The sequence below is a fragment of the Marmota marmota genome, unplaced genomic scaffold (assembly GCF_001458135.2).
Source record: "Marmota marmota marmota unplaced genomic scaffold, marMar, whole genome shotgun sequence".
Lineage (NCBI taxonomy): Eukaryota > Metazoa > Chordata > Mammalia > Rodentia > Sciuridae > Marmota > Marmota marmota.
The window spans coordinates 28,558,985-28,575,130 of NW_026000242.1; the positions used below are offsets into that span (position 1 = coordinate 28,558,985).

The window sequence follows — 16,146 nt, forward strand, 5'->3', positions numbered from 1 at the left end:
CTGCATTATGAAGCAGAGACAAGACCCTCACCAGACACAGAATCGGATGAAGCCTTCATTTTGGACTTCCCAGTCTCAAGAATGTAGACAATAAATTTCTGTTGTTTATAAATTACCTAATCTATGGTAAACTCAAACCAAATAAGACAGGGAGGGAAACACAGCACAGGAAGTGGGCTGAATGCATACAGATGAGTGCCTGGCAAGTGAGATCTGCTTACCTGAATCACAGCAGTATAGTTGGCAGGTGTAAACACTGGGCTGTTGTCATTTATGTCAGAGATATCGATGTTGACAGTTGCAGTTGATGACATTGCGGGAACACCACTGTCTGTTGCCTGGACAAGCAGTGAGTATCCAGACACCTGCCAAGGCACAAAGAGGTGACAGTAAGAAACAGCAGCACTTCTTTTCTTCTGGGCACTCAGGAACTGCAGGTTCCCGCTCTGCTTTGTTATAGATCAGTCACCTTTCTGTGGTTCTCTACCCCAGGTTTCTCAACATGTAACATTTGCAGCTGAATAGCATTCTCTGCTGTTGAAGACACTGTAGGAAGGTTGAAGGCATCCCTGGCCTTTACCCACCAGGAGTCAGTATCACCCTCTGTCCAGCTTTAACAATCAAAAATGTTTTCAAACATTGCTCAGTGTCCCTGGGAGACAAAACCACTCCCTGTTAGAGCCACAGCTCTGGGCCCTTGTTCATCACAACCATTGTCACCTCTGACCTGTCTGACTTACTAGTTTTAGTATTGGTGGAGGTATGGAAATACAACACCCAGTAGATTCCATCTGCTTTTTAGCATCGCTACTATGACACTTGTTTCTATATTTAATTTCTCTTTGAAGACACATGTTTTGGTCAAGAAAGACAAGGTTTAGAAACTCAGTTTAACGGACATAGGAATATTTAACATTTAATGGACATAGGAATATTCTGTACCATTCTTTCTGGCTTAGATTCCTTCAGGGATCTTTTTGTATCTGCTCACTTAGGGCTAAAGTTACTCAGGAAACCAGTGCCACAGGATCCTAACACTGAAGGTACTTTTCTGCCCTCACTTGCAGATGGACTGAAATTTAAGCCATTCTTAAAGACACATATTTGCTCTTTCTTTTCAAACCTCCATATATAAACAATTACCAGCTGCTATTATTGGCAGGAAGTCTAACCCAAATACTCCACACTCCATTTTAATGTATCCCTATTTATTCTCAATATTTAGAATAGAGAACCTTGCTATTTATACTCATGAAGCCTGTGCCCTGATTCCAGTGGAGATATAGGTGTGGATGGGAAAGGAGTTGGTCTTGAATAGCTTACCCGTTCCCGATCCAGTTTCTTCTTAACCTTTACAAGTCCCAAAACAGGATCCACTGCAAATTCATTGTCCCGATCTCCACTTACAATGGAAAAATGAATCTGTGCATTGGGCTGGCTGTCTACATCTTCTGCTATTAGCTTCATCGAAACCAAGAAAAACATAGAAAAGACATAACATGAGACAGAGAAAGGTTTTATTCTTAGAGTTCCGGAACTGACAGTATTCCTAGGAGCTCAGCTCACCAATGCCAGTGATAAGCCCCAGTGGAGCCCCATCTCATTCTTTGCTAATTTCCTCTGCCTACAACCTGGTGCTTTTCATGCTTGATTTTCCTCAGGCTTGAGACAGTGAGAGCCCCAAATTAGCTGATGGTAGTGCTTTCACAATTCCTTCCCAATTCTGCAAATAGTGGTTTCTGCTACAGAGTCATACATTCTCTAAACTTATGCATTTCCATATAGAGAGGTGTAAGAATATTCCCTTTTACCACATAGCCAATGTGCTTCCCACTGTCTACTACTTTGTATTGTTCATGTTCATATTTATATGCACTGAAAGAGTCTTATAATATCCAGGAACGAGAGAGGGCTTGGAAAGTCCACCTCTAACGTATACAGCAGAGGGCTACAGCCACCTTCATCTGATGCTGGGGCAATCAAAGGAGAGATATTTGGGTGGAAGAGACTTGTCCCACCCAGGATCCAGTAAGGATGATAACTCATTTTCAAAATGTAATTGTGGCATAAGAAAACCTGAGTTCTCCAAACACATAGCTTGTTCTAAGTATTATCACAAAAAATTCCTTCCCTAAAGGGCTCCTCCAAGAGTGGCCCATTTGTAGTTGCCCTACTCTGTGATTGTGTGGGTGGTGGTGGTGGTAAGCCAAGTTTAGTTTATCTTTGGCCACCCAATAATTTTTATTATAAACTAGCAAATTATAGCATACATATTTATGGGTTACAAAGTGATGTTATGATTTATGGATATAATATGGAATAACTAATTTAAGCTAATTAACAACCCATCACCTCAAATGTTTGTGGAGAGAACATTTGAAACTTATTCTCAGTGATTTTGAAGTGTACAATATATCCTTATAAACTATATCTACCATACTGTGCAGAAAAAAGTAATCTTCAAGCTACCTAATAACTTATCATCCAAGTTCATATACTAGTAGGAACCATCATTAAAAATTCTTTACATGGTCTGTTTTGGTTTCCTAAAAATGTATACACTCTGGGAAAAAAAAAGTCACTATAGCCTTGATATAAATTAATCTATCTAATCCACTCTACTGTACAAACTGGAGACGATACCATTGAAAGGCTTGTGTCTGACTAGCACTGTGGGGACACAAAGACACTGAAAGGGGAAAGTGAAGAAAATCCAACAGAGACTTTGTTAACTTCTTCGTTGTAATGAGTAATAATAGTCTCAGACATCTAGACATCCCTGGCACTTACCAGAATGACAGACTCTCCCACCAAGGCATCTTCACTGATGACAGCACTGTAAACATCTTGACTGAACTTGGGAGGGTTGTCATTCACGTCTGTGAGGTTGATGCTCACAGTGGCTGCAGCACTGAGAGCTGGGGTGCCCCCATCTTTAGCTTCTACCACCAGGTAAAATTTTCTGCATAATTCATAGTCCAGGACTTCCGAGACAGAAATACCCCCTTTAAAGAAAAATGGGGAGCTTTAGATTTGATTAGGGAAAAACATTGGTCAGCCATTCTATAATCATGGTAATATTTACAACGTCATCTCCAGCCAAGAATTTCAGATATTCAGGAATTTATTTACTGCTTCCCTGAAAGCATTCCAGAAATCTGATTAATGCTTTCAGTAAAGCATAGCTATCCATCAAACACAACACTAAATAAATTAAAAATCTGCATGTTTCTGCAACAGTTTCTGAACATCTCTCAAGAAGCATGAAAATCTGCTCATGCAACTAGGGAATAGGAACGGGGCAACCATCCCAGGAAAAGCCAAGTCTTCTAATTCCTCAGGTGGACCCAGGTATACCCAGGATGAGATGAGATGTGTAGATGTGATAATATGATCCTGCTCCTTGTCAGCAAGTAAATACTTGCAGACTTAGCTGAAATTGAATTAACTCACAAAGATGCTTTGTCAAGTTATGATATGCTTATCTCAAACTATTATGGCACAAAAAGGGTAAAAGTCTCAGAAATATCAAGGCATAGTGACATAGGAGAAAGGATCTACATGGTAATCAGACAGTGGTCAAATATTGAGTGTGAGTTTAATGTCTTTACATATAGAAAAGAGATGATAATGTCCATGTCATAGAGTTGTCTAAATTAAACAATTAGAACAACTGAAAACTCTAGTTAGGTGCCACCTCTAGGAAGGGCTCTTTAAGGGCTACATCACTCCTCACCTAGCCCTTTCTGGTGAGAAGATCTAGCATACTCTGTGACTGGCAGATGGTCTTTGTACTACCCACACAGCAGTTCTCAAAAACAAAACTTTCCTCTCACTTGGAAAACAATCATTAGGACAGGAAGAAGGTCACATCCATTCACATTTCCAGAGAGAGGACTTCTCTGGTCCTAAGACTGCTAACAGTCCACTTCTACTTAAGGTGAGAAATAGTAGACATACCTACCGCAGAACCTCTTTGTCCCTGTAATTAAATTTTCCTAGCACTTCCCACCCCTCCTGCTTTATTTTGCAACCCGGTCTTGTTATCCAATGCCAGATTTAAATGGTACTTACCCATTTCCCCATGGTGTTCATATACAATGGTCATAACTAGACAGGTTAAAGCTAACACAGTTAAATAAGGGAAGTCCCCATACATTTTAATTTGAAGTAATGACCTTAATAAACATAAGCACTGCTGAGAGAAGCTGCTAGTGCAATTCCTTACTGATATTTCTAGTCAAAAGTGAGACCTGTATCTCCTGCATGCTTGATGTTCCAGCAGTTGGTAGTGTTACATTATATCGAGGTTAGAACATGAATTCCAGAGTCAGGAAAAGCTAAGTTCATATCTGGGATAATCCATTTACTAATGAACATTGGGGAAAAGGTGTAACCTCTCTGAAGCTTTGCTTTTCTTATTTGGAATATGTGAGAAACACCTAATGTGTTAAGAGGAATCTGGCATATTTGCCATGTTAAATAGTGCTGCTAATTATACCTCCTTATTTGTATATGGTGACCATCCCCAAAGAGAGTTGAACCCTCTTTGCCACCTTCTCAACAGGACATAACTCCTCAGGTGATGAGGGAAATAGGCTAAAAGGTGGAAAGGTGTGAGAGTCTCATTTTCCTTATCTACAAAATGTGAGGCACCTTGCCTATCCACAGGGGGATTATTTAACAAATAAGAATAGCCACAAAAGGACTTTCAAATAAAAATACAAATTCTATGAAAACACAAGAGTAGTATGCTTAGCCTTCCAAGAATATACAAACACCTTTTCTGAATAACCCTCTTTACTTATCCTAAAATGCCTCTACAATTTATTAACTCACTATTGAAGATTAAGCCCAAGGGCTGTATTTGGGTTTTTTTTTTTTTTTGGCTTCTAGGCACATTTTCCCTAGGTGATGCTGCACATCCCCTCTAATGTTTGAAGAGTGTGGTGAGAAACGATGATGTTCTAACCAGGAGGAATGAGCAGGGCTTAAATGCAGTGCTATTTCCACCAATTGGTAGAGTCTATGTGGGGTGCTGGTGTGGTAAAGCCTGCAGGTCACCGGTGTAGATCATGACCAATGTCCTCCTTGGCCAGTGACCACAAAGCACAGTCTAAATTAATGGACAGAGGCAGGTGGAAGCTCATCTCTAGGATAATTTCCCAGCACATATGATCCAAATGAAATACACACACAAACACACATGGGTGTGTTCATGCTCGGAATTCAAATACTACTTCTCAATGTGCTTCCTCCAAGGAAGCACATGGTCCATGGAGGAAGCACATTGCTCCTCCCAAGCCTTCCTTGATAGAAATCTTGAAGCCAAACCTAGGGTCAAGTTTTGCCAAGTAAGTCCACAGCAAGAAGCCTGAAATTTAGCAGGGGTATTCTTAGAAGCAGAGTGCTGGAGACTTAGCCACCAGAATACCTGCTTTCCTTGTAAGGGAGGAAGGAGGAGGAAAAAGAGCCCACTAAGAAGGGGAGTTTGAGTTGGAGGAGAAGCAGGACATTGTGAGGTTCTGAATTCTCGGTTGGTTGCTATTTACCCACCTGTCTTTGGGTTGATTCTAAATTTCCCCTGCTCATTCCCAGACCGGATGAGATATGTTATCTCAGCATTGGTGCCAATATCTTTGCTGGTGGCAAAAACAGCAAGGACTTGGGTGCCAGGGGAGGTATCCTCAGGCACAGTTACTAGGTAGTCCCTCCTCTCAAACACAGGCGGGTTGTCATTAATGTCCAGGACAGTGATGGTGACCGTGGCAAAAGAGGAAAGGGACTGTCCAGGACTCTGGTCAGTGGCCCGCACAGTGATGTTGTAAGAAGACTGCTGCTCTCGGTCCAGTTGCTGCTCCAGGCTGATGATGCCAGACAAACTGTCAATGGAGAAGAACCCGTTGGCTGAGTCCGCCAGGGAGTACACAACCTTCCTGTTGATGCCTGTGGGAGGTGACACAAGAATGTGAGCAGAAAAGAACATAGATAGATGTTCTTCACTAAAATATGAACATTTTGCTGAGTTTTAAAGGGCCCACCCAGAGAAAAATAATCATTACAAAAATAGCTGTGGTACCACAGAAACGAAAGCTTCAGTTTGTAAAAAAAAAAATATACAACTAAATTAAAACCTTTAAAAACTGGGAAAATATCGACAATAAATATCAGAATTCATTGGTTACTGTTAATGTATAACTCCCCCCTCCAAAACAAAATTTAAGAAAAACTTTCAGATTCTAATAGATACATGGGTAAAAATATGACACAGAAAGATAAACAGAAACTGACTAGTTAAATAATTAATGACTTAAAGAAATATTTATTCAGAATCTACTAGGCACAATTCTAGGTGCTAGAAGTTCCATCAATGGGTGAGAGTCTAGCATTTCTTAAGGAAGTTTTTACATTCCAGTGGGTCATGGTAGTGAGATGGAAACACTGGAGGATTTTGAGAGGAGAGTCATAGGATGTGGCTTAGATATTAACTGGATCCCTTCAGCTTCTGGTTGTGTACAGACTGAAGGGCAGTCAGAGCAGAAGCAGATCCACCAGTCAGCAAACCCCTGCAGGATTACATGCTTGTAACAATGGCAGCTAGAACAGGGATGATGGTGCTGGGAGTGGTGACAAGGGATGGGGTTCCAGTCTGAGCATGTAGGTGAGGGGGTCCCAGATTATGAACTAGGAGTGATGAGAAAGGAATGTTTTCTGATTCTGGAGCTGATAGGATATAGGATGGCAGAGAAAGAGGCTTCCAGGATGACTTTGAGTTTTGACCCGAGCAACTAGAGAGATGGAATTATGACTAGCTGAGATGGAGAGGGATGCAAGAGGACTAGATTTTGGATGAAAGACCAGAAACCCTATGAAGATTAAGTTTGAGATAGGTATCTGATATTCAGTGAAGAGTTCAAGTGAGAAGTTTGATAGAAGAGACTAGAGTTAGGTGGAGAAGCCCAAGCTGGAGCTATAAATCTGAAGGTCATCAATAGATAACATGCAAAGCCATGAGAATGGGTGAAGTCATGAGGGAGTTTAGCAGGGGAAAGAAATCTATGGGTTAGGGGATCCTGGAGCATTCCATCAAGGAGGAGAGCAGATGTAGTGTGAGGGAACTTTCTAGCTTTGTGATTTTAAAAAAACACCATCTTAACACATACAAGAGCTAAAACATATCAACCAGGAAATATCCATCAACAACTACAAATTACTGAATGATGATTGGGTTAAAGATTGATTTAACTGTTTTGTATGGAGGATCTCAGCACTTGAAAATGGTGTTAATCACAAATTTGCTTTAGTCATTGTGCTTTATAAGAAGGAAAATGTAACAACTTTGTAGGGGTAAAGTGCCATATGATGCTAAAGGCTCTTTATGAAGACAGATGTCAGTTGGCGTCTTTGCTATGACAACCACCCAAAAGTGTCTTTGTGAAATATGGAACTCTAGAACATAGGATCTTAGAGGGGAGGGTCTAGCTATGCTTTTAATTTATTATTATTATTTTCCTCTTATGATACTTTACCAAGGGGGCAGGCATTCTACAACAACAAGAGTTAAACATTTTACTCTCCCAACATACAATTTTCCTTAAACCCAAATTCCCAGCAAACGAATAAAATCATATATCTGAAGGGGATGACATAAATCGTATTATGTGGCTTTAACCAAAAGGTTGACACAGAAAGCTTTTTCTTGGTTCCATTCCAGAGAGTCCATTTTTTTCCCCCAAAGTTTCATCATTTACTTTTATTTCTCTTTCAAAACAACTACACTGTAATATATAAACATCAACCTCAGATTTTATTTGTGGTGGTATTGAAAACAAGAGGGCTTTCTTTTTCTCTTAAAGTCCCCTGAAATAAGACTCTAGAGCAGAAGTCTTAGGGATGCTTTCTGGCTGTTTTCTAGAGTAGCTGCATGATTAAATTGTTCACCAAAAAAGTCCCTGGGGTGAACTTTTTAGGGATTTTAGGAGATCTGTACCTGGATATCTCACCTATTCAGCCCCAAAGATTAGTTTATGCAGGAAGGTAATTTCTGACACACTGTTCTGAAACAGGGTTGAATTAGAACAAGCAGGGGGTTGGATTTGCACTCTGCCACTCTTTACAGCAGCAGAGCCTGAAAGGAAAGTACATTTAGTGGCTGCCTATGCTTCCTTCATTAGGACAAATAGCTCCAGTATAATTAAAAATATCATCGCCTGTGTTCCAGGCCTGCCACTTTCCCTTCCAGATCTCTTCAGAGGCACTTGGCTGGACTCTGATGCCCTAAGCATGAGATGCCCTGTTTGACGAGATCCCTGCTCAGTGGGCTAGCCCTGTTGTTAGAATGCTGCATTACAAGGCTGACATTAATCAGCCACACAAAGACCATGGCTCCCCTCCAGGCAGATTCTGCTAATTTAAACCCAGTGACAGGATTTTTCCATTTTACCCTAGCAGAAAACCATCCCTTCCCCGCACACAGCAAGTTGCTGACCCACACTCCCCATACATATCTCTCCATACATTTTACTTCTGACAGTATCTTTGGCATTTGCACCAGGAGGAGCTAGATTTATTGTTGCCCCCTTCTCTCTGTTACAATCAGACTGACATGAAAGCAAGACCAGAATAGCAAGGGACAGGAGACAAACATGCAAATAATAATAATAATAATAAACCCCTGCTAAATGACACCACTTAGGATTTGCTAGTTCTCAAGGAAAAAAATTGAGATAGATTTCTAGACCACATTAAAACCACAGTTTAGACACAATCACAATGGATTTCAATATTTTTTAGAAATAAGGTCACAAGCATAAATGTCAATGCAGTGGCAGTACTTTTAGTGAGTCTTTGCTATGTTATCAGGAGATGCGGTGCTGCCTTTGTTCAATAAATTCAGGTCATGTCACTAAAGGGGAAACTTTCTTTCCAAAGGGGCTTGATAAATGTCATTCTTCAAATTGCCATCCTTTTACTACATATCCAGCAAAAAGATGAACCCGAGGAGAGGACTTGCTTGCTAATTGGTCTAATGCTCCTACTTCATGTCACAATGTGTTACATTAAGGTATAACATTAATCCATCATTTGGCATTTGTGTTTTTAAGTATGTAATTCTCTTCTCCAATTTGAGCCTAATTTAATGAGGATGGAGCTACTTAGCTTCTTAAAATGCTAAAATGCCTGGCTACAAGAGAAGTTTGACTTTCATTAGAAGTGAAGTTTTTGTGTGTTAACTGAGGCAAATGGAGCAGGCAGAATTTCAGAGGATTAAAATCAAATAAAAGCAGGATGATTAAAATCCATATTTGCTCAAAGGAAGTAATATATAGTGGCATTTTTATGGAATGGTGTTGGAGGAAAGAAATAGCACATAGATAGTCTCTGAAGGGAAAGCTGTGAAATCCTGGGATGGGCTGCCACATCTATATTTTCTCTTTTGGAAAGCTTTGAAATGGAGTCTAGGTTTCTCTCAATTTGGCCAAAGGGGAAGATGGACCTCTGGACATGCACTGGCACAAAATTCAAGATTTTTTTTCCTCTTTCTACATTTTTTATTGGTATATTATGGTTTTACATAATGATGAAATTTGTTGTTTCATGCACACAATATAACAATATAATTTGGCCAATATCCCTTACCAGCACTTCTCATCTCTCTTTCCTCCTCACACTCCCTGGTCACTTTCCTCTACTAATCTCCCTTTGATTTTTCACACAATTCTTGCTTTCCCACCTATCTTTTCCTTTTTCCTGTCTAGTTTCCATATAGGAGAGAAAACATATGACCCTTGACCTTCTGAGTTTGGCACATTTTGCTTAACATGATTGTCTCTAGTTCCATCTATTTTTTTTTTTTACAAATTACATAACTTATTTTTTTTCTTATGAGTCAATAAAACTTCATTGTGTATATATACACATTTTCTTTATCCATTCATCTGTTGATAACACTCAGGCTGTTAGTTTGGCTACTAGCAATTGTGCTGCTATAAAAATGAGTATGCATGCATCACTATGGTATGAAATGTCAGGTTTTAAATACTATAAAATTAAAGCGGTGTGACCGAACTACACACATGTATTTGGGCAGATCACTGAACTTCACTGGGTCTTCACTGGGTAAGAGTGGCAGGTCCCAGGTGAGCTGAGATCTGAGATTATCTTCCAGTACCACAACCTATTTTCAAATTCAACAAATAGAGCTAGTTTCATTACTGTTTCCAGTGGACTACCCTCTCTACCCAACTGCTCATCAAGTTTCTGGCTGATATCCACAAAGGAAAAATCTGCTTTAGGCTGGATCATAATGAGCTACTGGAATCTTCTGGATGGGAAGAAAGCTTAACACAGCATATTAGTATCATTTGATTAATCTTTCAGAATCCATTTGTATACCTTAGATATACAAGCATAAAGTTTTATGCTTCAGTGAGAAATAACCCCCAGTATTAGGAGCATCTCCATGGATCTAGCCCCATGTCAGAATAGTTCAGCTGTATATATGAGAATGTCAGAGATATTAGAATCAGCGCTGAAACCAAATGACCAGAATCACCAATACAAAAAATGTATCAAGATTATTTTGATCTGGCCTTTATGCAATTTTTTCTCCCTTCTTCCTGAGATTAGGATCCCCACGTTTCAAAACTATCAAGAGCTATGCTATGCTATGTTCATTTTGGTGTCTTACACCAGCAGCTGCTCTGACTCCCTCTCTACAGAGCCTTGTCTGTACATTGAATTCTGTGTCCCCCATCACCTTTACAGAATCTGGCTTGTAGGTGGCAATAATGTGGTTGGTACTAGATTGCTATAAACTGACTTTTACAAAGACATTTATATTGAGTAGGTAACTGAAGAAGAAGTAATTTGAAGCAATTTCAACAATTTTTGTTTATTTTTCTATCAATTTCATTGAGATGTCGTGATTTACATATAACAACAGGAATACATTTTAAGGGTCCAGCTCCTGAATTCCAATAAATGTTTACAATATGGAACCCTATGTTTACTCTATGCTCCCATCAAGATACAGTGCATTTCAATCACCCTCCAAGTTCCTTCATGTCCCACTGCAGTTGGTTCCTTGACCCTAGGCCCCAGGCCACCTAGTAACTTGTCTCTGAGCCAGTACTTACTCCTGCATTTTATTAATGCCTATTTATCAGTAATCAAAACTGCACACATATATTTAGACTCCACAGCCTTTATGACCCAGGCTTGGTGATTAAGTCATGCTCTTATTTAAGCTATAAGGATTATCCTTTGAAGAAAAATGATAAACAAATATTTGGTTCTTGAATATGTCATTGTGTTTTTTTGCTATGGTCTTATCCTAAGACAGTGCTGTTTCTTTTGAAAAAATGGAATGTTTCTATCTTTTTCACAGGAAATACTGGATATCACCCTTCCATTTAATAAAGATTTCCCAAGTGCCACCTGCTTGTGTGACCACTTTTGGCATGCAAAAATGAGTTGGGAAAAGTGGGACCCAGAGGCGTCATCCCTAACTCTAGGAGCACAGCACCTTGATGAGGAATTACTTAACTAGGTAGTTGAGAGTTTGCTATGTGTCTTCTCCCAACTTCCCTCTCATATGAACTAGAACACCAGGTTCTTTTGAATGTGTCTCTGAGGTGTTTCTTGAATATCCTGTGGCAAGACTCCCATCCAGGTGAGGCTCTCATTCCCTCTCAACTGAACTGTTCCAAGAGTCCAAATTGCCAACAACCACAGGGCACATTTCCTCCTGGCCAATTTCACCACAGTGGAGTTCCTAGAACTCTGGATCCAGGATTTCTCCAGCAGCTGGGAATAGTCACTTCTATGGTTTTATTGATTCCACCAAACCTCATGTTGGACTTCAATTTCCACTGTGTGCCATTAACAGGATTGGGGTGATTAGGTCATGAGGACTCTGCCCTTGTGAATGGATTAACATGTTCATGGATTAATAAATTAATTGTTAGTGGGTTATCTTTAGAGTGGGTCTGTTAAAGCCAGTTTGGTTCTGTTTTGCCATTTGATGTCCTTCCCTGCCCTGGGACACTACAGAGTTCCCACCAGTAAAAGACCTTCACCAAACATGGTCCTTTGACCTCCCAGCCTCCAGAACCATGGGGTTTTATAAATTACCCAATCCACGGTATTTATTTATGGCAACAGAAAATGGGCTAAGACAGTCACTGACTTATCAATTCTTATAGACAGAAGCAAAAAGTTTTGATGATGGAACTCCAGTCCTTTATATCTGGCCATAACCCATCCTTCTGTTGTCATCTCCTGTTCCCCATCCAGTGTGTTATTCCACTCCAGTCATGATCCAAGACACTCTGAATATTTACTTCTCCAGGCCTGTGTTCCTGCTTTGCTTTCTACTCAGAATGTTGTCCCTTGCTCTCTTGTCAAAACCTTACATTCGGGGCTGGGGATGTGGCTCAAGCAGTAACGCGCTCGCCTGGCATGCGTGGGGTGCTGGGTTCGATCCTCAGCACCACATTAAAAAAAAATGAAATAAAGATGTTGTGTCCACCAAAAACTGAGAAATAAATATTAAAAAAATTCTCTCTCTCTCTTAAAAAATAAAAAAACCTACATTCTCTTTGTGGGGTCTCCTCTGGAACAGCTTGCTTAGTGTCCTTAGTTACTTCCTTCTCTTTGATCCCTTAATAGTATTTTTGCATATCATTAATTGTATGTGTATCCTCTCTCCTACTAGATTAATGTACCTTTTGGATGAGGGACTGTTCTTATTCATTTTTATGTCAAGTACTGAGCACAGAGGCAGGCACACAAAGAGTAGTAAATGTTGAATTGCAGAGGAAACAACCAAGGACCAAAGCAAGTATACAATCATGATTATGCAGGTGATGCAGATATTGCACATATGCCCACTGTAAATTTATGTGTTAAAGTAATTTAAAAATGCCCAGAGGGTGCAATGTGGAGAAATCAGGAATATCTAAAAAATCTATATAAAACATTTGTAAATATATAAACAATTATTGTTAAAAAGATAATAATTATTAGATTTTCTATAGTGAGGATCAGTTAAATAAATTATGGTACCTTCTCTCTATATATATGTTAGTACATAAAATGTCAAAGAATATAAAAGAATATACAATGATTTGGAAATATGTTTGTAAGTTAGTGAAAAAAATCATGTACCAAACAATATATAGTTTATGACTTCTCTTTGTACAGCCAAAAGGAAGAAGGGACTTCAATCAAAATGGTCTCCATGGTAAAAATGTTGTTTTTCCTTTTTGCTTATTTTTCTGGGTTTTACACAGGGCACAGAACATATGTATAATAAGTAAAATAACTATTACAAAAAATCATGTATATGGAAAATAATTCTTTAATATCAATTTTGGAGAACAGTCAAGTTTTCAAGTTATTTTCCAATCCAATTTAATTCTCAACATACATACCATTTGACATAATTATAGAAAAAGATATGTATTGTATAGGCTTTTCTTCTGGGTATTTCCATTTTTCCTTTTAGTTCATCTTCAGAAAGATAGACATTACTTTAAAAAAATCACTTTTGTCAAAGATTTAATTATAAAATTATTTCAAGGAATATTTTTAAAACTAATTTTTACACTCAAATTAAGCAGTTAAAGAAAATGGGTAACCTAAAATTCTTCTCTCATCCTTTGTGAAAGGCAAATAGAATCCCATTATAGTCAAACAGATCAAACTGACTGCTTTTTTTTTAAACTTTGAAATATGCCTTTGGATGATATGAAATAAAGCACAAAGTTACTATAAGGAGGTCCATAGAATTAGCAATGCTTTTTAAGTTAGCAATTACTGTACTTTTAAATAGACTCTCTAATTACTTCTGTTTAAAGTACCATTTAAAAGTTTTTTTCATTGAGTGATGACTAAAGCTGGCACATTCCTCAGGGCAGAATACCAACTCCTGGGGTCAATAGCTCCTTGGCTTTTTGAATAGTCAAAATAAGATAGAAGGCAGTAGCAGTCACAGAGTCAGGGAGATCCTAAGAACTGCACCAAAAAAATCTCTGGAGGACCTGCCAAGTGAATTGAAAGTAGATCTCCTGCTAGGACTGACGACATGGTTGTGGGTTTCCTTGCAAAATTAAAATGCACACTTCTTGTATAAAAAATATAAAGCAATGAACACAGCCACAGGCTGAGCATTAAAGCAAGAACAGGCTTTTCCAAGCATGGGGCCCTGTTGGACTACACAGGCTGCACACCCATGGAGCCGACCCCTTTGCTGGGTGAGACTGTCTTGTATGATAACCTAAAAAGCTACAGTTCAGCTTCAGATAAACTCTTGCAACTATCTATAGCTTAGCATTATGCCTGGAATTGTAAAAATGTAAGTAAATTAATTATTCAATTAAATTTTGAAAACTTTATTGGTGCACAGGACTTCTGTGCTGGACCACAACTGAACAATTATACTCAAAAGGTTCTCTATATGGGCCACTAAGTGTGACCACTGGATCAATTCATTGATTTATCTAATAAATACTGAAGAACTCCTGCTGCATGGCAGGCACTGGCAATGCAAAGAAGAGTGTCTCCCAACACCTCTCCCCACACTGGTTCTCATTACTTGGGAAACAAATCTATATAGAGTTGATTATGGAGAGGGGTGGCCAAGGAAATGTCCCAGAGAAGTAAACAAATAAATTGAGTCATGAAGGAAAAGTAGAAGTTGTCAGGAATACCAAAGTGGAAAATTGAGAGGAAGAAAGGGCTTTTTAGGTGATACATGTGAAGGCATGGATGCTAAAATTGCAAAGTATCCTCATCCACAGGTGGGTTAAGGGTTTGTTATTGCTAAATCTTAAGTTCAGAATGGTAGAAGCTGAAACTGTCTTTTTTTCAGAGCCAACTACAAGTTGCCGGAGCTATTATAACCAATTATAGCTGGAGTGAACTGGAAACTGGGACTAAGTTGATGAATAAATTAGGCAAGAGAGAATTAGGAAGCTTGGAAGGAACAAGTTGGAGAGGGTGTGAGTGGGAAGGATTTTGTAATATGTGAGAAGTATTAAAAGTGTTCACCAGCAGATGATGGACAACATAATTGTGCCTGTCAGGGAGACCTCACAAGGGGAAGTGACAGTATATATCCTGTGGTAAAACTGATAAGCATACCCCACTGAGTATCAACATGCCTCGAAGAGGCAGAAAGTCAAAGCTAGAGGTCCTTGGTATTTCTGCACAAAATGCCAAGGAGTGGGTAATATTCTCTAACCAGTCTACTCACCCCCTCTCCACACCTGCAGTTCTGGGGATCAAACCCAGGGGTCTCATGCATGCTCAGCAAGCACTCTATCACTGAGCCACATCCTTAGCCCTACACTGCTCACCTCTTAAATCCATTCCTGCATTGCTCTGTATTGGATTAGGACTGATCCACCTGAGCAGCTAAGGGACCTGTTACTAACATGTGGCATCTACAAATGAGGTGGCATGTGAACAAGGGAGCGCATGAGAAACCACCACTGTGCCTAACCATTAGAGATGAAGAATTCCTGCCAATGCTTGCGTAAGATACCCCTTTCTGGAAGGAATTATTGTTTCATTTGACAACTAGTGTTTTGAGCCCTGCTTGGGAGAAATTGGATTTTAAAAAGCGTAATAATAGCAATAACATACAATTGTCAAATACAAAGACTCCTAAATTAAGCAAGACATCACAGTCACACAGGGGGAAAAATGTCCAGCCCCATCTCAGTCTGATTTTGGAGAAGAAGCTCTTGCCTGTTTGTTTATTTATTTTGTTTGTTTTTTAAAGCTCCCTGGGGGATTCAGATGTACAGTCGGGGCTGATAACCAGTACCAGAGGGGAAGTGGGTGTTCAGAAGGGTTGGGGAATGTAAGACACTAGTAAAGAAGGAGCTGGAATATTTAATCAGGTCTCATCCCAAAGCCACTCTATGATGACACTTTGCAAAGTGACAGGCCAATGTGACACAGAAATGGCAGGCTGTCACAGTCCTGCCATCTAGCTGCATGCACTGAAGAATGGGGTCCTAATATTGGTAGAAGGGAAAGATTTCAGGGAAGGCTTAATGGGGCCCAGATCGCTTTGATATCCACTATCCATTTAACAGATGCCTTGGAAGGAGCTACAACCACTTTGAACCTCAG

General features: G+C 39.5%; 1 protein-coding gene across 8 annotated transcripts in view; it reads right to left on the reverse strand.

Annotated features, from left to right (window-relative positions):
• Positions 1 to 16,146, reverse strand: part of Fat3 (FAT atypical cadherin 3) — a 622,271-nt gene that overhangs the window by 52,597 nt on the left and 553,528 nt on the right. For all 8 annotated transcript variants that reach the window (XM_048795699.1, XM_048795700.1, XM_015489994.2 and 5 more), the window contains 4 exons: positions 5,557 to 5,946; positions 2,791 to 3,005; positions 1,324 to 1,461; positions 222 to 365 (listed from right to left, as the gene is read on the reverse strand). In XM_048795699.1, coding sequence (XP_048651656.1) covers positions 222 to 365; positions 1,324 to 1,461; positions 2,791 to 3,005; positions 5,557 to 5,946 — 887 coding nt within the window. The remainder of the gene's footprint in view (positions 1 to 221; positions 366 to 1,323; positions 1,462 to 2,790; positions 3,006 to 5,556; positions 5,947 to 16,146) is intronic.